This window comes from Fusarium oxysporum, chromosome II (genome assembly GCF_013085055.1).
Source record: "Fusarium oxysporum Fo47 chromosome II, complete sequence".
Classification (NCBI taxonomy): domain Eukaryota; kingdom Fungi; phylum Ascomycota; class Sordariomycetes; order Hypocreales; family Nectriaceae; genus Fusarium; species Fusarium oxysporum.
Window position 1 is genome coordinate 3,744,615 of NC_072841.1, and position 19,692 is coordinate 3,764,306.

At 49.3% G+C, this 19,692-nt stretch overlaps 6 protein-coding genes across 6 annotated transcripts; 3 read left to right on the forward strand and 3 right to left on the reverse strand.

The window, feature by feature from the left end:
• Positions 1 to 66: 66 nt before the first annotated feature.
• FOBCDRAFT_197273 (uncharacterized protein) lies at positions 67 to 1,367 on the reverse strand (the record flags this gene model as incomplete). Its single annotated transcript, XM_031174158.3, has 3 exons — positions 67 to 1,010; positions 1,064 to 1,241; positions 1,305 to 1,367. 3 exons carry the CDS (start codon positions 1,365 to 1,367, stop codon positions 67 to 69), a joined length of 1,185 nt encoding a protein of 394 aa, XP_031050943.3.
• Positions 1,368 to 2,117: 750 nt separating this feature from the next.
• On the forward strand, positions 2,118 to 5,464 carry FOBCDRAFT_17118 (ribonucleotide reductase). Its single transcript, XM_031174160.3, has 4 exons — positions 2,118 to 2,345; positions 2,398 to 2,555; positions 2,609 to 5,081; positions 5,134 to 5,464. The coding sequence occupies exons 1-4, from the start codon at positions 2,327 to 2,329 to the stop codon at positions 5,175 to 5,177; spliced, it is 2,694 nt and encodes an 897-aa protein (XP_031050945.2). The 5' UTR covers positions 2,118 to 2,326; the 3' UTR covers positions 5,178 to 5,464.
• Positions 5,465 to 9,521: 4,057 nt separating this feature from the next.
• On the forward strand, positions 9,522 to 10,619 carry FOBCDRAFT_197275 (uncharacterized protein; the record flags this gene model as incomplete). The annotated part of the gene is made up of 4 exons (XM_031174163.2): positions 9,522 to 9,602; positions 9,655 to 9,838; positions 9,889 to 10,496; positions 10,548 to 10,619. 4 exons carry the CDS (start codon positions 9,522 to 9,524, stop codon positions 10,617 to 10,619), a joined length of 945 nt encoding a protein of 314 aa, XP_031050948.2.
• A 594-nt stretch (positions 10,620 to 11,213) lies between these two features.
• FOBCDRAFT_155555 (RmlC-like cupin domain-containing protein) lies at positions 11,214 to 12,803 on the reverse strand. The gene is made up of 3 exons (XM_031174165.3): positions 12,165 to 12,803; positions 11,663 to 12,112; positions 11,214 to 11,610 (listed from the first exon to the last, which is right to left on the reverse strand). The coding sequence occupies exons 1-3, from the start codon at positions 12,631 to 12,633 to the stop codon at positions 11,441 to 11,443; spliced, it is 1,089 nt and encodes a 362-aa protein (XP_031050950.2). The 5' UTR covers positions 12,634 to 12,803; the 3' UTR covers positions 11,214 to 11,440.
• A 215-nt stretch (positions 12,804 to 13,018) lies between these two features.
• FOBCDRAFT_215614 (uncharacterized protein) lies at positions 13,019 to 15,273 on the forward strand. Its single transcript, XM_031174166.3, has one exon. It carries the CDS (start codon positions 13,216 to 13,218, stop codon positions 14,869 to 14,871), a length of 1,656 nt encoding a protein of 551 aa, XP_031050951.2. The 5' UTR covers positions 13,019 to 13,215; the 3' UTR covers positions 14,872 to 15,273.
• A 71-nt stretch (positions 15,274 to 15,344) lies between these two features.
• Positions 15,345 to 16,064, reverse strand: FOBCDRAFT_269647 (uncharacterized protein; the record flags this gene model as incomplete). The annotated part of the gene is made up of 1 exon (XM_054703424.1): positions 15,345 to 16,064. The coding sequence occupies one exon, from the start codon at positions 16,062 to 16,064 to the stop codon at positions 15,345 to 15,347; it is 720 nt and encodes a 239-aa protein (XP_054559399.1).
• Positions 16,065 to 19,692: the final 3,628 nt, after the last annotated feature.

Consider the following 19,692-nt stretch of genomic DNA (forward strand, 5'->3'; position numbering starts at 1 on the left):
GCGCATGGTCTATGTCTTTCTTCTCTATTTGATACCCCCATGACAACATGACTGATCAGCCAATTCTTAGCTCTCTTCAAGTCCGAAAACTGTCACTGTGTTCTTCCATGCAGCTTCGCAAACTTCCTCGATACTAACTCCCTTGATACCTGCGATGATCTTGGCGACACGCTCGATATTGCACGGTTCGTTGCGCCCCTTCACCATGGCTCCCTCTTCCCACTTCTCCTTCTTGACAGTCTTGTATCGTTCCGGGACCTCCGGCTCTTTCTTCTGGTTCTTCTTCGACTGCTTTTGCGGTTTTTGTGCAGATTCAGCGGTAGCGGCAGTGCCATTCTGTTGGTTCTCTTTATTGGGCGTCTCTTTCTTCTCGATCAGATACTTGTAGCCCTCGTGGCTTGGTCGCACCTCACACCATGGTCCATCGGTCTCAATCATAAGACGGTCGAGGTGAACTTCCTTGACAACAGCGCAGTTCTCTACAGTCTTGAAGCTGCATCCATTGATACCAATGTATAGACCCAAGTCCATCAACTCGCGCATCTCCTCAGCTGTGCCAGTGAAACTATGCACTACGCCGCCCTTCTCCAACTTCTCTAGCTTCTCACCAAAAGCCTCCTTCAGAAGCCGAACAAAGTCATTGTGGGCCGCGCGAGAGTGGAGGAACAAGGGGAGCTGAGGAGATATCGACGCAGCAACCTGGAGCTGAGCTGCGAAGGAATGGAGCTGGATGCTCTTCGAGCAGTAATGCAGTCGATCATAGTCAAGCCCAAACTCACCCATAGCCACAAGGTTCTTCTGACCTGATGCTTGGGCCTCTTTCACCAAAGAAGTCAAGTCTCTGATGAGTTTACCAGTCTTTGTTGGGCAAGGGGGGTGCTCTTCCGAGACTGGAGCTGAAGGATCGGGATCACATGGTGTTGTGTGCTCAGACTCGTGAGAAGGACCCGCTTCACTGAAGACGGAGCTGCTACAGGGATGAATGCCTGCAGTCCCGAAGATAGTTCCGGCTGTGGGTGATGTTAGTCTTGTTATCAGATTGATAAACAGGGGTGAGACTCACCATAATCTCTGGCAAGGGTGAGGGCATCTCGAGAGTTGCCAAGGTCTGAGCCGGTCACTATAAGTTTTGTACAACCAACTTCACGGGCTCTTCCGATAATAGCATCGAGATCGTCGGGGTGTCGCTCTTTGCCGTGGTATTTGCCTCGGAAGATAGGATCGGTCAAGTTGATGCCAATCTACTAGTAACGCTATGTGTTAACGGGATCTGATATCGGATGTATATTGGGTGATTGACATACATCGATGTATCTAGGTTTGTAACTGGAGCCCTCAACGGGCTGAGGCGTTGGTGAAGAAGCCATACTGCGAAATTGTGAGGCTTGAAATCTGAGACTTGACGCCCTGAAACCAATTCTTGCTGAAGATTGAAAACAGTGAAAGAGAGGTCTCGATGTCATTGATCTTAAACGTCTCTTGCTTGACTCCAGCGTGAGTCACTGACTTGTTGCTGCCTCGCAACCGTAATCTCTAGCTGCCTTTTTTTAGACTCAAAAACGGAAAACAGGAAGGTAGTCTTGGTTCACGACGATGATTGGCTCTTTGATCTACGTTTTCGTTCAAGGTCTCATCCTCCCGTCAACCTCAGTCCAAGGTCCAAGCTCAGTTAATTCCACGGGATGTTCTCCTGCTTACGAGAGCTACCAAAGACAATTATTAATTTGCATGGATCTCACGTGATTTCGCGCCGTTGTCTGCCCCCCATGAACCCCACCAAGCGCTGCAGCAACGCAAAATGACTAGGGGACGCGAGGACGCGATGTGGGAAAGGGGAAGAAGAGTTTTGGCTCATTGCAGGCGTAAAGTGAATGAGATAACCACGAATTACGATACTCCTGTCCTTGTTAAACTCATGCGAGTCAAGTGAATCCCTATAACTCCCTCCAATCACCAGCATAACCCTCCATATCTACCAGTCAAAGCATCAAACGGGGCGTTGCCTCAGGTTTCAGGCGGGGCTTTTTTAATGGATTGCGGCGATGCCTGTCACTGTTTGTCGCGCTAAGAACTTGGCGTCGCGTCTCTGGACGCGCCTCCCTTAAAACCACCTCGACCATCCATCCACGCGAAATTTGCTTCTCTCATCTCCTCAACAACCACAACAAAATACGACGAATTTTATAATAATTCTCACGTTCTCTTTCACCGAAGCGTCAATACCCTTCAGACGCTCTCTGCCTTTTAATCTCTTCTATCAGCAGGAATAGATCCTGCTATAAGCTCAAATCCGACCTCCCCGCCTTATCCTTCCTCACCCGCCATCATGTTCGTCAGAAAGAGAGGTATGTATGATCTGACAATATAAGAACTCATGATGATTGACTTGCTCATTAGATGGGCGCCAAGAACGTGTTCAGTTCGACAAGATCACTGCTCGTGTCTCGAGACTGTGTTATGGTCTTGACATGGACCACGTTGACCCCGTTGCCATCACCCAGAAGGTTATCTCCGGTGTCTACGGCGGTGTCACCACCGTGCAATTGGACGATCTTGTAAGTGACTCGCTCATCATGGCTGCTCCAGACACCAGCTAATTGACCACTAGGCCGCTGAGACTGCTGCGTACATGACCGTCACACACCCCGACTATGCCATCCTTGCGGCCCGTATTGCCGTCTCCAACCTTCACAAGCAGACCAAGAAGCAATGGTCCGCTGTTGTGAGCGACCTCTACCACTATGTGAACCCCAAGAACGGCCGACCGTCACCCATGATCTCCAAGGAGACTTATGAGTGCGTCGTGCGACATAAGGAGGAGTTGGACTCTGCCATTGTCTATGACCGCGATTTCCAATACCAATACTTTGGCTTCAAGACTTTGGAGCGATCATACCTCCTCAAGATTGACGGTAAGATTGTCGAGCGCCCTCAGCACATGATCATGCGTGTGTCTGTTGGTATTTGGGGTGATGATATCGAGCGAGTCTTGGAGACATACAACCTGATGTCCAGCAAATTCTTCACACATGCCTCTCCCACGCTCTTCAACGCCGGCACCCCTCAGCCCCAATTGTCATCTTGCTTCTTGGTTGATATGAAGGACGACAGTATTGAGGGAATCTACGATACTCTCAAGACCTGTGCCATGATCTCCAAGATGGCTGGTGGTATTGGCCTGAACGTGCACCGTATCCGTGCTACTGGCTCCTACATTGCCGGTACCAACGGTACATCGAACGGTGTTGTTCCTATGCTTCGTGTCTTCAACAACACTGCTCGCTATGTCGACCAGGGTGGCAACAAGCGACCCGGTGCTTTTGCCATCTACCTCGAGCCTTGGCACTCTGACGTCTTCGAGTTCCTTGATCTCCGTAAGAACCACGGTAAAGAGGAGGTCCGTGCCCGTGACCTTTTCCTCGCCCTTTGGATCCCTGATCTTTTCATGAAGCGTGTTGAAAAGAACGGCGACTGGACGCTGATGTGCCCTAACGAGTGCCCTGGCCTCGCCGACTGTTACGGAGAGGAGTTCGAGGCTCTGTACGAAAAGTACGAGAAGGAGGGCAAGGGTCGCAAGACTATCAAGGCTCAGAAACTTTGGTACGCCATTCTTGAGGCCCAGACTGAGACCGGAAACCCATTCATGCTCTACAAGGATGCCTGCAACCGCAAGAGCAACCAAAAGAACCTCGGTACCATCCGAAGCTCCAACCTGTGCACTGAAATTATTGAGTACTGTGCCCCTGACGAGGTCGCTGTCTGCAACCTTGCCTCTCTGGCTCTGCCCTCTTTCATCAACTACGATGAGGCTTGCTATGACTTCAAGAAGTTGCACAAGGTCAGTCAGGTTGTTATTCGCAACCTGAACAAGATCATCGATGTGAACCACTACCCTGTCCAGGAGGCTCGCAACAGTAACATGCGCCACCGACCCATTGGTCTTGGTGTTCAGGGCCTTGCCGATGCTTTCCTTGCTCTGCGCATGCCCTTCGAGTCACCCGAGGCTCGTGAGCTCAACAAGCAGATCTTCGAGACCATTTACCACGCTGCCCTCACTGCCTCCGTGCAGCTGGCTAAGGAGGAGGGTCCCTACTCCACCTTCAAAGGTTCCCCCGCCTCTGAGGGTATCCTCCAGTTCGACATGTGGAACGTCAAGCCCTCTGACCTCTGGGACTGGGAGACTCTTCGAGAGGAAGTCAAGACACACGGCATCCGTAACAGTCTGCTCCTTGCTCCTATGCCTACTGCCAGTACCTCCCAGATTCTGGGCAACAACGAGTGCTTCGAGCCCTACACCTCCAACATCTACCAACGACGTGTTCTCGCTGGTGAGTTCCAGGTTGTCAACCCCTGGCTGCTCAAGGACCTTGTCGACATGGGTCTGTGGTCCGATGCTATGAAGAACCGCATCATTGCTGAGAATGGTTCCATTCAGAACATTCCCAACATCCCTGCCGATGTCAAGGCTCTGTATAAGACCGTTTGGGAGATCTCTCAGCGCCAAGTCGTTCAGATGGCTGCTGATCGAGGTGCCTTCATTGATCAGTCCCAGTCACTGAACATCCACATGAAAGACCCCACAATGGGCAAGATCACCAGTATGCACTTTGCAGGCTGGAAGCTTGGCCTCAAGACTGGCATGTACTACCTTCGTACACAGGCTGCTGCTGCTCCTATTCAGTTCACTGTTGATCAACAGGCTCTCAAGCTTGCCGATTCCAATTCAGCTCAGATCAAGCCTCTAAAGAAGCGTGCTCCTCCTGCTGGTTCAAGCTACCTCATGTCCTCGCCCTCAACTATGGGACGTACTGAACTGAACGGTAGCAGGACTGGCTCCCAAGACAGCGGCCTGAACGGCAATGCCGCCAAGAGCCTAAATGGTACTGCGACGGTACCTGGACGTGCGCCCACCATCAAGGCTGATGTTGAGGAGGGTGACAGCCCCAGGGCTCTTCCTACTGAGCCTGCCGAGAAGGTTCAGGAAGAAGAGTTGGGTGTCAAGAAGAACCCTCAGTCTGAGGATCAAGACAAGGACAACGAGGATCGTGAGCGTGATATCTACTCGGAGGCCGTCCTGCAGTGTGAGTGACAAACGTTCCTTCGGCATGAATGAAGATACTAATCGTGTAACAGGTAGCATTGAGGATCCCGAATCCTGCATTATGTGCAGCGGTTAGAAAACAGCAAGAGCTGTCTGCGCACATGTATTTATGACAATGGATGAGTTGAAAACGAAGACATGTTTTGGGAGGCATGCTACGATACAGCGATGGAAAGGTAATTTGATGTTTGGTTATGTATGGGTACCTTGGGCGGCAATGATCCCCCTTGAGCATGCTTATACCGGAGTATATTGTTAGGTTAATGATATTGAGACTATGGAAGTCTGCTCGTGAAGCTGCAGCTGCTATTGACTTAGATAGTTTATGTTGATGCTTGCGCATTTGAATAATATTTTATGTTTAATATTTCGTTATGCTGTGATACTTTCTGTAATCCATGGACATAAGGTGGCTTGGGCTGATAGGCGTTGAGAATAATAGCGGCAGTCAACTGAAGCTGGCGTAGGTGGGTAACTGTTTTCCGATTGAAGTTGAAGCCTTGACCGTCTTCTTGATATCCAATGGCAGGCAACCAAGGGTAGCTGCAGTTCGGCGAAGATCGTTGTCACTATCGAGATGGCACTTTTGCTGTTGGCGCGACGCCCGATTATGCAAGCTCAGCTGAATGTGGTGATCAGCAACAGTCTAGCCAGACAAGTTGAAGGTCTACGGGTTCGTGCATCGATAATTCGATAATAGAGCTGGATATCCTTGTCTATCGCAATATACAGCTCTTGGACTACAGTAGATCGAGACTCTAGAGCCGTCGATTATTATGCTACGAGGTCTGAGAGTTTGAATAACACAGCCACCCTGGAGCATACCCAATTGGGCAATTTACTGCATTTCCAGGTGTTAGGCTACACTCTAATCACCAATTGGTTCTGATGCGACAGTTTACGAATGTGACCCGAGCCCCAATAAGGTATTATCCAGTTTCAAAGCCAGGTCCTTTGCGATTGGGCTGCTGGAAATGAAAGGGACTTCGAGAGGGCTGGTGACCTCCAAAACTCTGCCAAATTGGAGATGGCGAGACATTACGACGTCGCAGGGAGAGCCAGCTACAATATGCGAGCTGAACTGCAAGTTAGTCAGTGGCTGGTGTCTCAAGTTTATGAGATGCTTCGATCGGAGCGAGGTTCCGGTCTTCCAAGGGGCCGATAATTGTCGCACTTCGTTTTTAAGCATCTCCATAAGATTATCAGTTTTAACCATGACGATGATCAGACGACAGTTGATCAGGAATGAAACATGAAACAGAATTCCGATAGGAATTGAATTCAATGAAGTGACAACCAAGATCGTCACGATGACGAGACGGAAAACGTGGCACTGAGATGAAGACGAAACTCCCGAGGCCCAAGAGGTGGAGGGATGTTGAATACCCAATATCGAGCAAGGCTCAAAGTCAAGGCCCAGGCTGGTCTGTCCAGCTCGACAGGGCCTTGAGCCATTCGCTGGGGTAGAAGCTTGGGCCATGAGAGAAACAGAAGAAAACAGACGATGATGCGATGGATGACATCAAGAGCCCGCCAGTTGACCTAATCCCTGGTTCTCTTGGTTCGCTTGGCGTGTGGCTTGAGTGGCTTGGCCCGTTGGGTGGCTAGTCTGGGCACAGCTCATCAAAGCCAGCTGAGCAGGGAATCGAGCATCACAATCACAGACAGCACAGGGTTTGTAGTGAAAGTTCTCGATGGGTACAGAGTGGGACGAGTTGAAGTGGATGAGTTGGTTCAAGTGGGGTAGGCATCATCGAAAGATCAGGCTTGAGGAGAACGATGTTGTAGATGATATTAAGCGAAAACCTGATAAGACACAACCACAATGCGAAATTGATACAGATATTGCCATGATTGCACGGACAAATGATAATCAACAAATAGAAGGTCGGGTTTAAGGCCTAAATTGCACTTGTCTGTTCCTAAGACAGGTACGCACCACACTACCATCACCATTGACACCATCTCATCTGATTCGGGAATCGAGAAGAAAGTTCCCAAAGGACAAGAAAGAAAAAAGAACATGATTCCGCTTCCCGGTTGCCAGGGAGTCAAAAGTTGGCTAACACCTCAGCTTGTTTTTGTGTGGTTGCCAAGGATGGATTAGTACATGGGTAATTGGCCAATCGGAGAGAGCACCAACGCCACTGGCCAACGACGACTAACTTCACTCTCGATAATTGGAGATGCGATATCACACGTACTGTGAGCTACTGCCATGGGTGGTCTTTAGAAGATGGAAATCTGGGATAGTGTTTAGATGAAACTGTGGTACTTGGTTGTGACTGCCTGGCAAAGATGATGGTTGCTGTGGCAGGAGCACAACACAACATCAATTGCACTGAACTGGGCAAGCAGGGTACTGTTATTGGCAATCGTCATACCCGTTTTCCTTCCTTCATGCTCCTGTGGCCGTTATCCGGCTCGGCATACGAGTTCCTTCCTGCTTGCCTCAATCAATTCATTTCTTCACGGTGACCCAAGAGAGTTCCGTCATAGACGAGAGCTGATCCAGTTTTCTAGTCTGGTGTGATCAAGTCAAGTTTGCATCTTTTTGCCTCCACAGGCTTTATTGGTGGTAGGACCGATATCCGAAAGTTTGGCTAGCAAAGAAGCACAGAAACTACCACGCACGCGCTATTGGCAAACCCAACGAGGACATCGAGTTTTGAATATCAATTTGTCCTCGCATCAGCTCCCGTCCGGTTTCAAAGCCCCATGCGCCATGATGTGGGTGCCGATGCGGGTGGTTGGCGATCTAGCGTGGCAGCCCGTCCAGCTATCACTCACCTTGACCTCTTTTTCCATCTCATATGCTGCAGCTTCCCTGATAGTATCCGTAGTTGCTAATGAATATGAAACTTTTCCAGTAGGTAGCTTGCTTTGTCAACTTCTTTACCCCGCCGCAGATATCATAACGTCAAAGTCAAAGTGTCCCCTGGGCGAAAATACAAGAATTTTGAGTGTAAGAACTTTAACTGTGAGACCCTCGCAGCCGCTTACACCAGCGTCACCGACGTGGACAAGTTGCTATAAAAGCCGCTCCCCGCTGTGACAAGGGTAACCCATCTTGTCTACAGCTCATGCTCTGACCTCATTGTGTATCTCCAATTACGGCATTGACGTCTGGTTTGGATACCCAATTCTCGATTGCATTAACTCAATTATCATGGCGGAGCAAAATCACAAATGAGAAATTGCTTGGCTCATCGTAATATCCTTCTGTCGTTGACAAAACATCCCCGTAAAACAACATCATAGTCAACATGGGGGGGCCTCCAAGTGCCTGGCCCTGTCCGTCTGTGCTGGAGTCTGTGTCTTTGACGGTCCGGCCCAGTGGAGTGGACTTTCTAGCTTCCCCGCCAGCAACTGAGCCTTGACTGGACTGGGTCGTATTAGCGTTGGCCCCTCCCGTGCCATCGGTGGTCTCCCTGCAGGCGGTATCCAAGCCAAGCAGTAAGGTACTGGCCCAGGTGCAGATTTACGCTTCAATCTGTGATGGCAGTTTCCTCTCACTCTAAGAGGACGTACGTAGTGACAAGGCAAGATCAAGCCCTTGCCGTGCTTGCCCTGCTAGACCGCCAATGCCAAGCTGGGAAACACACCGTTTAGCTAGGGTACCCTGCCTGCACTTGCCTTACCAGCTGGCAAGCACTGCTCGCTCCTGCAAAGCAAGCAACCGTCACGCCAAGATCAAGATTCTGGCTCCCGCCCACCCACCACTTACTCCTGCCTTTAAAGCCACAACTTCCTCCTCACCCTTCCTCTTGTTCCACATCAATATCAGCCTTGAGAAATTTTCATTCCAACATCTCAAACATCCTCTCTCCAACAACTCAATCGAGTTTATCTCCCAACCTCCAGCCCCCAGGCCAGTCTCACTTCGTCTCACTCTTACACGAGATCGATCACCTTCGTTTGTGCCGTAGTCACATATCAATTACCATCAAGGTAAGTTACTATCTCCTCGTTATTACTCCAGCTACACTGTCCATCTTTGCCGGCGCCTTTTTTGCTTGCCAACAAGTTTGCCTCATTCCAACTTGGTGATTGTGTGATTTGACACCGAACGCGAGCACTGAACATCGCATTGCGAGGGGCTGAGGGCTACACACTTCTTGTTCTCGGCTCTTCCATACCTCTGTGATACACGGTCCCTTGCTTTGTCTCACGCAAACATCACTTGCGTGCCTCAGGAGCAGGCCGCCGGTAGTCGCACTTCATTTATTCACGGGTCGCCTCTGCTCCTGATGGCGGTGATTCACTGCCTAACTTCCCCTCGTTTACATCGCTCGCCTAACACGCTCGCAAAACCTACCTTCGTTCACCATCGCCTGCTTACTGTCGCTACAAACTTCATAAGAGACCTCAACTAATCCACCAATTTGATACAGACCGTCGACCAAGCAAAATCGTCAAGATGAAGTCTTCTTTCCTCACCATCTTCGGCCTGGCTGCTGCCGCCGTTGCCCAGAGCTCTGATGATCTCCCCCAGTGTGGTGTAAGTCTAAATCCAAGCAGTGCACAGCTAGAGTATCTCTAACCATGAGCAGCGTACTTGCGCCGGCAACATGGTCAGTGCCGAGAAGTCCCAGGAGCTTGGATGTGACGCCGGCGATATTGGTTGCCTGTGCACCAACCAGAACTTCATCTACGGTCTCCGTGACTGCTCTGCTGCTATCTGCAACGGTGAGCAGGCCGCCCAGGTCCTGAACTACGGTCTTGAGATCTGCCGCCGTAAGTTTCCCTGATCCTACAAAAGAATCAACATATCTAACCTTCCGCAGGAGCTGGTGTTCAGATCACTACTGGTGCTTCTGGCGAGGTTTCGGCCACGGCTACTGGCTCTGGCGCCGTTCGAACCGTCCTTAGCACCCTTACCTCTGGCGATTCTACCATCACCTCTGCTCTCTCCACCATCAGCGGTACTGCTACTGGCGCTTCCGACGATGTTTCCGTGAGCACCTACACCAGCGTCCTCACCAACTCCGAGGGAGATGAGTTCACCACCACCGGCAAGGCTATCCTCGGCGGTGCAGTTGTCACCACTTTCACCTCTGGTGGTTCTACCATCGTCTCTACTATTACCTCCGGGTCTGAGACCGAGACCTCTGGTGCCGAGTCCGCTGAGGTTACCACCTTCACCTCCGATGGAACTGAGATCGTCCGAACTCTCGTCACCGAGACTGCCTCTACCGACTCTGCCGCATCCGCCGAGGTCACCACATTCACCACTGATGGCACTGAGGTTGTCCGAACTCTCACCACCGTTACCAGCGGTTCTCAGTCCGAGTCGGTTTCGGAGACCGTTACTGACGCCTCCACCGCCACCGAGGGTGCTACCAGTGCTACTGGCACTGATGCTTCGGCCACCACCACCGGCACTGACAATGCTGTAAGTTAATCCACTCCTATATTCTATTGAAAATCTCTAACTTTCATTCAGGCCGCTGCTCAGATGACTGGTGCCCCTGCTGGTGTCATCGCCGCAGCTGGTATTGCCATGCTCCTCCTTTAAATCAGGATGGACGATAATTTGATGTTTGATGCTTTTACGTTGCACATGTTTGATACATAATTCACGCCTGTACCTCGATCTTTTGGGACCCTTAGCATATTTCCTCGGTGCAAGGAGTCGGTTTGTGGGAAAAATCTTCACGTAATGGTGAATGGTATGAATGGACATGACGGGTCAGGTTTTTCGAGGGTTTAATGATGCAAACGGCTTATCTCTCCTTTAATGGAAATGACGCGAAATGTTAGAATGGATGGGATTTTGATGCTGTTTGTGACAGATGAAGAAGGGGGCGGTGGCGTGGGAGATGACGACGGGAAGCGGCAGACTTGTGCTGCCCTGACACAAGCTCAGCCTGTACGTATCGTCTCTCATGGTTACATGGGTTCTGGGATGGTGGTGATACCCGGCCTACGGCCTGACTTCGGTGGTGGACTTTGCTTCTCACATTCATTGAGAAATAGTAATAGATAATCTTATTCAAAAAAAAATGTGCGCAATTCGTATTCAGTGTCACTTGATGTATTACCATGACATGACGGTGTTGAAACCAAACAGAACCGATTGTCAAGCGGCTCATTTCATATAATAAATAGAGGGACTGGGGTTGTTGGAACCTAGTTTGGACTGACAGGTTTTCGATGGTAGACAGACCGTGGAAATACTATAGAGGACCGCTATTAGATTATCATTCTTCGTATGATTTATGCATGTAACACCACCAATTTTTTCAAACAGCGCTGCCAGCTCATAAGTGTAGTTATAGCTAAATACATATCCCATTGTAACGCCAGTCAAGTCATCAAGCCACATATATGTAAGGTTTAGTCCATCATGGACTTGCCAATCTCACTCTGCCAGTTCTCTGCTCGCTCGAAACCGTTGGAATGGGTTTGGTAGTCGAAAAGAGCTTTGGCGACGTCCTCTTTGGAAGTGAGGACAAAGGGACCGTATTGGATAACAGGCTGGTCAAGAGGAATACCAGCGATGAGGGCTTATCAAAATGTTAGTATGTATAGTTTCTCGGGGGTGAGTGTTTTACATACCTAGTCGAGCGGGTTTTGAAGCACCGGCGTCAACCTCAAAGTGAACAACATCTCCCTGCGGCTCAAAGACAATGTTATGGTACTGCTCGACAACACGTCGCTGGTCATCCTTGCCAACGATAACATCTCCCTCGAGAGTGTAGGCAAATGCGTTCCAGTTTGCGGGGAGAGGTTGGGTGATCTTGCCACCAGGGCGGATCTCAATGTCGAGGAACCAAACGGGTGTGTAGGCGAGATCCTTGACTGAGTCGATGCCGTGGCTCTGGCCAGAAATGACCTTTACAGTGACCTTGTCATCGTCAACCTTGGCGATGGGGATCTCGGAGCCACGGAGGTCGCGATACCGAGGTTCGCAAGCCTTCAGGTCCTTGGGAAGGTCGACCCAAAGTTGAAGACCGACGTTTGCACTGCCATCCTCGTTTTGTCGGGGCATCTCAGCGTGCACAATGCCTAGGCGATGTTAGTACGATTCTGCTATTTAGGACAAGTAAGTGGTTCATACCTTTTCCAGCAGTCATGAATTGGAGGTCACCGGCGGAGAGAGTACCCCTGTTGCCAGCAAAATCCTCATGATCCATGCCACCCTCAAGGAGATATGTGATAGTCTCCTGGCCACGATGAGGATGATCAGGGAAACCAGCACCAGGCTTCACGGAGAAGTGATCGAGCATGAGAAAAGGAGAAAAGTTGCGGAGCTGAGGAGTGCCAATTGAGCGACGGACACGAGCACCAGCTCCTTCGGATTGCTCAACGGCAAGGAAGACCTTGCGAACAGCTCGGGTGACAGACATTTCTGTGGCGAAAAGGTGGTGTTCTTTGTGCTGAGTGTTGGCCTTGTGGAAAGCCAGGGGGGTAAGAGTCCCTAGGAATTCAAAGGTTGAAGTTGCTGTGTCCTTGATACGATGTTGGAACAATGCAATAGCTGCTAGAGCAATGAATACTGGTATGAAGATGGAACGAAAAAGGGTCATGACCAGGGAGGGCGGTTGAGAAAGGGGATTTATATACTACGAGAGACAAGGCTGGATGAGAAGATGAATTTGCAAGCACGACAAATGCAGGGTCCTACGAGTAGAAATAGATAGAATAAGCCATGGATGGCATTGGATCGAATTGATCCGTGGTGGAGGTCAGAGATGTTTAGTCAATGTTACATCAGCAGCTAAATTGTGGTGGTTTGCTTTGCAACCTTTGGACCTAGCTATTGCTAGAATGGAATGGTCCCCAATATTTTTGGTTTGCTAAGGCTGACCAAGGTGATGAATGTCTAATAAGTGGAGATAATGATATCCGTATTTCCGACTACTGCCTACCCTAAACTTTCGTCTTCTTGGTATCTTAAGCTTTCATCTACAACCTTGTTCGCATCATGGAGGAAGTTTATTGACACATGGAAATGATGCGCTCTTGCTGCTTGTGTGTGGCTGTTTGCTTAAACAAATCACGCCACACTTCTCGCTCTAGGATTTCTCCTTAACATGGAACACCCCTGAATCCTGACGAATCTTCCCAAAATATCACGATAGTTGTGCATCGATCCTTTATCTTGTAAAATGCCAAGACAAACCATTACTCAATCGTCGTGGTACGATAATGCCAGGCGACTCAAGGACCCGAAACCTCGTTTGGAGTGGGACGAAGTCACAGAGTGGGAGGAGGCGAATCTCTGCAACAAGATAACCATCTTCGACTTGCCCCTCGAGTGCCCATTTCCTCTCACCAACAGGCGAAATGCTTGTGCCCTGATCGAAAATTTCCTAGACGCCGTCAGATACCACAGGGAACTATTTCCCTACTGGCGCAGGCGCGCCATCAAGTACTTTATCTGGCGTGAATGGTTCGTCATCAGGAACAACGATGAGTGGAAAGATTACAGGAACCACCCCCTATTCAAGAATCGTGACGCACTCAGGGCTTTGGCGAAGAAGCAATTTCAGAACGCAATGGGGCTTGCATCTGGTTTGTTGTTCGTCCTCCACGGACTCTACACCAACGACTGGGAACTCGAGTTCCTGTTGAAGGGGCAGCGGAAACTCATCGACACTTACAACATGTGTGATGTCAATATGACGCTGTGGAACAGGGAAAAAATGCTCGACATCCTGTTCATTGAGTGCCAATGGCTCAAAGACACGCTCCTCGAAGCGCACATGAAGGAGAAGAAGGAGGTAGATGAAGAGTGGGAGCACAGACAAACAAAGACACTTGAAGAAATGGAGGTTTTTATCGATGAGACACCAGAGCTTATGGATGAGGATGAGGATGATGATAATGCTCAAGGAAACGCTCAAAACAATGCTCAAGGTATCACTCAAGGTATCACTCAGAATAATACTCAAAATAACACACGAGCTATCGATCAAGGCAACGCTCAAGACATCGATCCATGGGACGTTCCTATCACCATGTGTATGAATCAATGGGACGATCAAAGTTTCGCACAGCAATTCGAGCAAATGATTCGAAGGCAGGAAAAGGATCTCCGTCAATGGGACGCTCAATGTTATGCTCAGGGTCTCAAAGAAAGTCTGGTTCACAGTATGGCTCAAATTCTCAAATTCGAGGTAGAGGACGCTCAGTATTTCGCTCAACGTCGCGCTCAGGACGTCAACCAAAGGAAAGCTCGAAGTATTGCTCAAGAAAGGGCTCGGCAACACCGCAATCGACGTCAGGCTCAAATTCGCGCTCAAATCCGAGCCCAACGTCGCGCTCAGGGTCGAACTCAGGGTCGCACTCAAGACAAGGCTCGAGGTATTGCTCAAAACAACACTCAACGTATTGTTCAGTATTTCGATCGGGACACCTCCCAAAATATCATTCAGAGTCTCTCCCGGGGAAACACTAAAAAAAGTGTTAAAGCTTTCATGGAAGGTGTCTATCAAGAGCTTGCTCGAGGTATCGCCCAAGACAAGGCTCAACAACGTCGCACTCAACGTCGCGCTCATCGCACCGTACAGGAGAACATTCGAGAGACCACTCAAAATACCGCCAAGGAGAATGGTCAAGAAGGAACTCAGAACAACCTCCAAGATTCCACTGCAACGGCTCATCATCATCAACGAACAGACTCGCAGGCTCCTGAAGACCCAGTCAATACTGCTGTTCCACCTATACACCCACGTCCTGCCCTTCCGGCGAGGCCAGCCGACGATGATGAGGATATATATGGCTATAGCGGGGGCGAGGATGGCAATTTTAAAAAGAAATAGTGAAGCTGCCGTTGAGGTTTCCGCTCCATGGAGTAACTTTTGCAAGGCAGTCTTGGTTATATGGCTGATGCAGAGGACCTAGGAGCTCTCGAGGATTACATATGGCGCTAAAGTCAATGTCAAGTAATATGCTTAGTCGAGTGTTGGGAAGGTTATTGATAGCAATAGGAAGGGTAGGCGAATGCCGGCGAGACTGGTAAGGGCAATGCTGAATGCAGGTACAGCGATAAGGAGGATTCGAGTATGAGAACAAGATTGCGTTAAGTTAGGGGTAAGATTGGCAGGAACCCTAATATTCAGAGGCATAACTACTGGGCCTCATTATATCAGCTTTTAACTACGTAGGGTCCATGTGTAAGAACTAAAGCGTTTCCAATAATCCCGTGTTCCTAACCCAACGAAAAAGCTGGAGGGCACATCGTCAACACTGCAAGTTGATAGACCGAGAGAGAATTAACACGTATGACGAGTAGCTAAAGCTCCTCAATCCAAGTGTCTCCATCATTAATGTATCCCATATCGTGAAACAGGCGCAGTGTCTTCGACGCCTGGGGATCGCAGAGCAATACATCGTGTTCTCTCAGATACTCAGTGACATCCTGATACACCTTCTCAGATCCAGCTTTCGGGGTAGACAGTTCAATCTCCATAAGGTGAAGCTCTCCAGCCACTACATCATCCAGCTTCGCTTTGTACCCCAATATCTTCAACTTCCACTTGCCATCTGGGAAAGGCCCGTAGGGTACAAGGCCATCCCAGTCAATGTCGTCGTACTTTTCTGCAAAGCGAACTTGGTCATCGCTCCAGATCTCTTTGGTCTTGTCACCCAGGAGGTACCGTTGACCGCAAGTGAATGGAACGTTGTCTCCGTATCGATCATAGACGCAATGGGCGCCGGGAGGAATGCACTCTGGTTTCTCATCGAAGCGGACCTTGATGATAGAAAACGGGTTGCCTTTGTTCGTCTTGGTGCGGAACATGACGCCTTGTTGCGCATGAGTCGGGGGCATGGTGTCGAAATAGGTGATCGGATTGCGTTTGTAGGGTGGACGAACTTCTTCCCCTAGTTTCTCGAGGACGGCCTCTCCATCACGATCACATAGTGACCACTGAAGATGTATTTCTTTATCGGTGGCTCGACTCAGAGACGAGGTCACAAACAGTGCGAAAGACAAGAGGTTATAAAAAATCATATTGATAGAAATTGATTACAGTACAGTACCTCAACGTAACCACACGACATCTACCGAAGAAAGACAGACGGAGAGAGATCGGGACTGACGCACGGGAATTTAAAGAGGAAAAGCAGCCGCAGCAGCAGTTGTATCACTTGGTATAACCATCTAACTCACTGAATGTGTGACGCACGTCTTTCTGTCTGTGCATACCAATTTGCTTGCGCGACAGTATCAATTACCGCGCATAGTGCAATAAATTTATCATTTTCGCATCTGACCGTATTGAGGCCTGACGTTGATCGCCGATTGACAGGTGTCGCAACCAATTGAGCTGAGCAGCTGACATTTCGATCCGCATCGAGCCGTCCCTTAGCAGGCGTAGATATTCCTTCATGTCAGAACTAAAGTAAAACATTGGAAGATCCCCAAGAAAGCCGCCGCTTGGTTTCACAGCGTTCAGCGATGTGATTCGGCAAAGCCCGACCTGAATGTGGGTTAACAAGCTGTTGTAAGACAACAGGTGACCATGATGGTGAAAGCAGTGTTGCTTTGTGAAATGTGAACAGTATCGTTATATCGACTTTCAACAGTGTCTCCGATAATGCGATAAGTGAGTCTCGAAATTAGACCAGTCATACTCGTAAATTTAAAGATCCGTGAATCTTCAGGCATTGTGAATTGGTGTACGAATATTTCGAGACTGCATATGGCTTGCGCCGCGATAATGCAGGGAACCGAGCCCAGAAAAAAGGCTATGAACTATGATCATCGGAAACAACCCGAATTTGAGGGTCTTGCATGTGGTCCAAGATAATCCGAGGAGCCCTTGTAAGTCAGATCAATCAAAGCGAGCGGATCTCCCACGCATGAGCACAAGCATGAAGAGGAAGGGAACATGCAAGTTATGTAGGGCTGTCGACTAGCCCGAAATCAGATGCTAGGTGTAGATGAGACCCACATTGACCGACGGAAGCTATCGTGCTGGGGTTGAGCTGCCACGATCACGATAGGCATAGCGATAACGAAATAACGAAGAGTAGATTTGTTTTGGACATGTGATGTTGAGGGGACGAGTAGCCCTAGCCGTTGGGCTTCGTGAGTCGCTCACCAAAGACGCAGAGAAACGGCGTTTCAAGAAAATATGCATCCTGTCGTGATCACGATATGCTGAAATGACACGGCGCAAATTCGGTGAGGCTTGAGAGGAAGATTCCCACCGCAGAAGACGAAAAAGAGTCGTGAGGAAAAATATGGAAATCATGCAAAGTGTCAGCGCTTGGTCGATCACCCTGTGCGCCGACCAAGAGTTTGCGCAGAGGAACGTGTGGGCTAGAGAGAGGAATGCTGGCGTTGTTCACTGGTGTCACTTGAAGATCGTGAGATTTTGTATTGCTGGCATGCGTTGCCGAGCATGCGCAATGAGCCGTTGAATATACTGTCGATCAGGGTTACACAAGCGCATCCGTCTGCTTGATTTGAGACTTTCAAGGGGGCACCCACGTCTAATCAATGGATGAGTTCATCGCCCATCACTCAGTCATCACTCGACATGTAATTTCTGACATGTGAAAGTGGCTGTAAGTGGGCCGTAGTCGACTTCAATGACAGGGGAGCAGGAAGTTCATGCCACGTAGCAGGGGACCCTTGGGGCTTTTGGGTGATCGGTCGATAAGGTAATAGAGCGATTCCGTTAACGTGATGAGGCTATGGAGCAAATGTCGAAAGAGGAATCGAGTTCGTAGCGACGAGACGGAGCCGCTTTTCTGGAAGCGATATTTATTCTTTCTTCCCTTGAGATCCGAGGCCGGCAGTCGAGCTCGTGTCTGATATGAGGTTTAACCGCGGCAGCAGCTGGATTGCCTTTCGCCAAGTCGGCAGCAGAATGAGAGGTCTCTTATCAATGCATTGGATTCGTCTTAGTATTGACCGAATGCTTCACGTGGCGGTTACACCAAGAGTGATAAAAAGTGCCCTTCCCACATATACGCGGACTGCTACCCTGTTACCAAGTAGGTTTAGGGGCGAATAGCTGACAAGCTAAGTGCCTGCCACCTGGCTGAGACTGGAGGAGTTGCTGATCCGACCTGATTGCTGTTGCTAGGTTGAACGGATAGCTAAGGCTTCAAAATGCCCGAGATAAGCCATACGGAGTACGGACTGTGTAGATGAGGATTGGCGTGGACCGAGCGCTTGCAGACGCAATGCGAGGGATCACAGACTTGGAAAAGCGTCGTGTTGAAACGCATCATGACGAAGATTGAGTTGTGTCTGATTTTCCATTGCATTGCATTGTGTGGTATTGCACTCCACGGAACTGGCTATTGGCCATTATCTCCGAGGAGAGGCAATGCTTCCACATTCATGTGCCAACTAACTGAGCCCGCAGAAGAAGTTGATAAGCCGGATGTAGACAGTGGAGATGTCAAAGCCTCCAAAGTAATAAGTCTCATTCACTTGAATGTCATTTCGTTCGGAATACCCAAAAGGAACACATATTGTATCAAGAGCTCATTCTTGCTTGATTGACGCCAAGGACGCGTGGCGTCGATGTAGAATTGTAATAGCTGCACTCCTTGATCAGTGAGAGAGGGATTCTATAGCTCAAGCTCTTTTGTTGGGGAGATTTGAGTCGAATTGACAATCTTGGTGTTGGTTATGTTTGGAGTAAGGGAAACGTTATTGCTTGGAGAGTGGGGGGAGGGGCCACTTTCACATGTCACGGAGATCATTCATTCCTTTTACTGCCTGCAGGGACATTACGCGAGCAGCAGGGATACGTACCTAATTAATGAGCTCCCGTCTTCCCGGGGCGAGCCATTTGATCGAATGGCTGTTGAGGAAAGAGATGAAACGAGGAATGAACTCTCAGAGACAGGGCATGCGGCTGAGTCGAACGATTGCCTATCTTTTGACTGTGATGGTGTCACAAAGGCCCAACAGCACCCCACCAATGCCTGTCCTGTACCGACTGACTGATACTGACTGATGCCTACTGCTATGATCGAATTGATGTTTGGTCAGGGCTACAAGAATTGAAAAGCATGTGGCTGACATGTCATTCGATAACCTCAGCTAAAGACTCAGCGGAGATGTAACGATGCCAATCTCCAATCTTTTCCTTCATCCAATATCAAAAAAAGGGAGACTCACAAGAAACAGCTTGAATCAGCCACAAGATAATGAGTTAGCAGTACCTACATGCCCAAGCTACGTCAAGTATCCACTCAGCCCAAAATAGCTCTAAAGATACCTTGTCTAGTACAAGCACATGTTTGCGCATTTGCACATGCAAATTGATTGCTTGCTAACACTCACTCACTCACTCCTCCAGAATCCTCGCGATGGCAAAAAACAGCTGCACCTTGATATTTGCTGTATCGTAAAGGTGGGTTACTCTCCGGAATTTCTAGCCCCCTACCTACTGGACAGCACTTACAGCACACCCAAAGCGCATTTATTAACCTAGATAGGCCCTTTCCTCTTCGTCTTCTCTTCTTCCTCCGAGTTCTTTTACACCAAAAACTGTAGGTAATGAGCTTCCATACTGTGGCGTCCCACCAACATCATCTCCCTCATCTGACCTCAGACGTAACGCACACACAGACACACAATTTGGCCCTGACTACTCCTCCCCTCTTCCTCG

Excerpts from the sequence above, each read along its gene's own strand:
- FOBCDRAFT_17118 (XM_031174160.3), top strand. Across the intron at positions 2,556-2,608 it reads CCGTGCAATTGGACGATCTT|GCCGCTGAGACTGCTGCGTA; the intron begins GTAAGTGACTCG and ends ATTGACCACTAG. Across the intron at positions 5,082-5,133 it reads CTCGGAGGCCGTCCTGCAGT|GTAGCATTGAGGATCCCGAA; the intron begins GTGAGTGACAAA and ends ATCGTGTAACAG.
- FOBCDRAFT_215614 (XM_031174166.3), top strand. The coding sequence starts at position 13,216 with ATGCCAAGACAAACCATTACTCAATCGTCGTGGTACGATAATGCCAGG.
- FOBCDRAFT_155555 (XM_031174165.3), bottom strand. The coding sequence starts at position 12,633 with ATGACCCTTTTTCGTTCCATCTTCATACCAGTATTCATTGCTCTAGCA. Across the intron at positions 12,113-12,164 it reads ATTCATGACTGCTGGAAAAG|GCATTGTGCACGCTGAGATG; the intron begins GTATGAACCACT and ends AACATCGCCTAG. Across the intron at positions 11,611-11,662 it reads TTCAAAACCCGCTCGACTAG|CCCTCATCGCTGGTATTCCT; the intron begins GTATGTAAAACA and ends CATTTTGATAAG.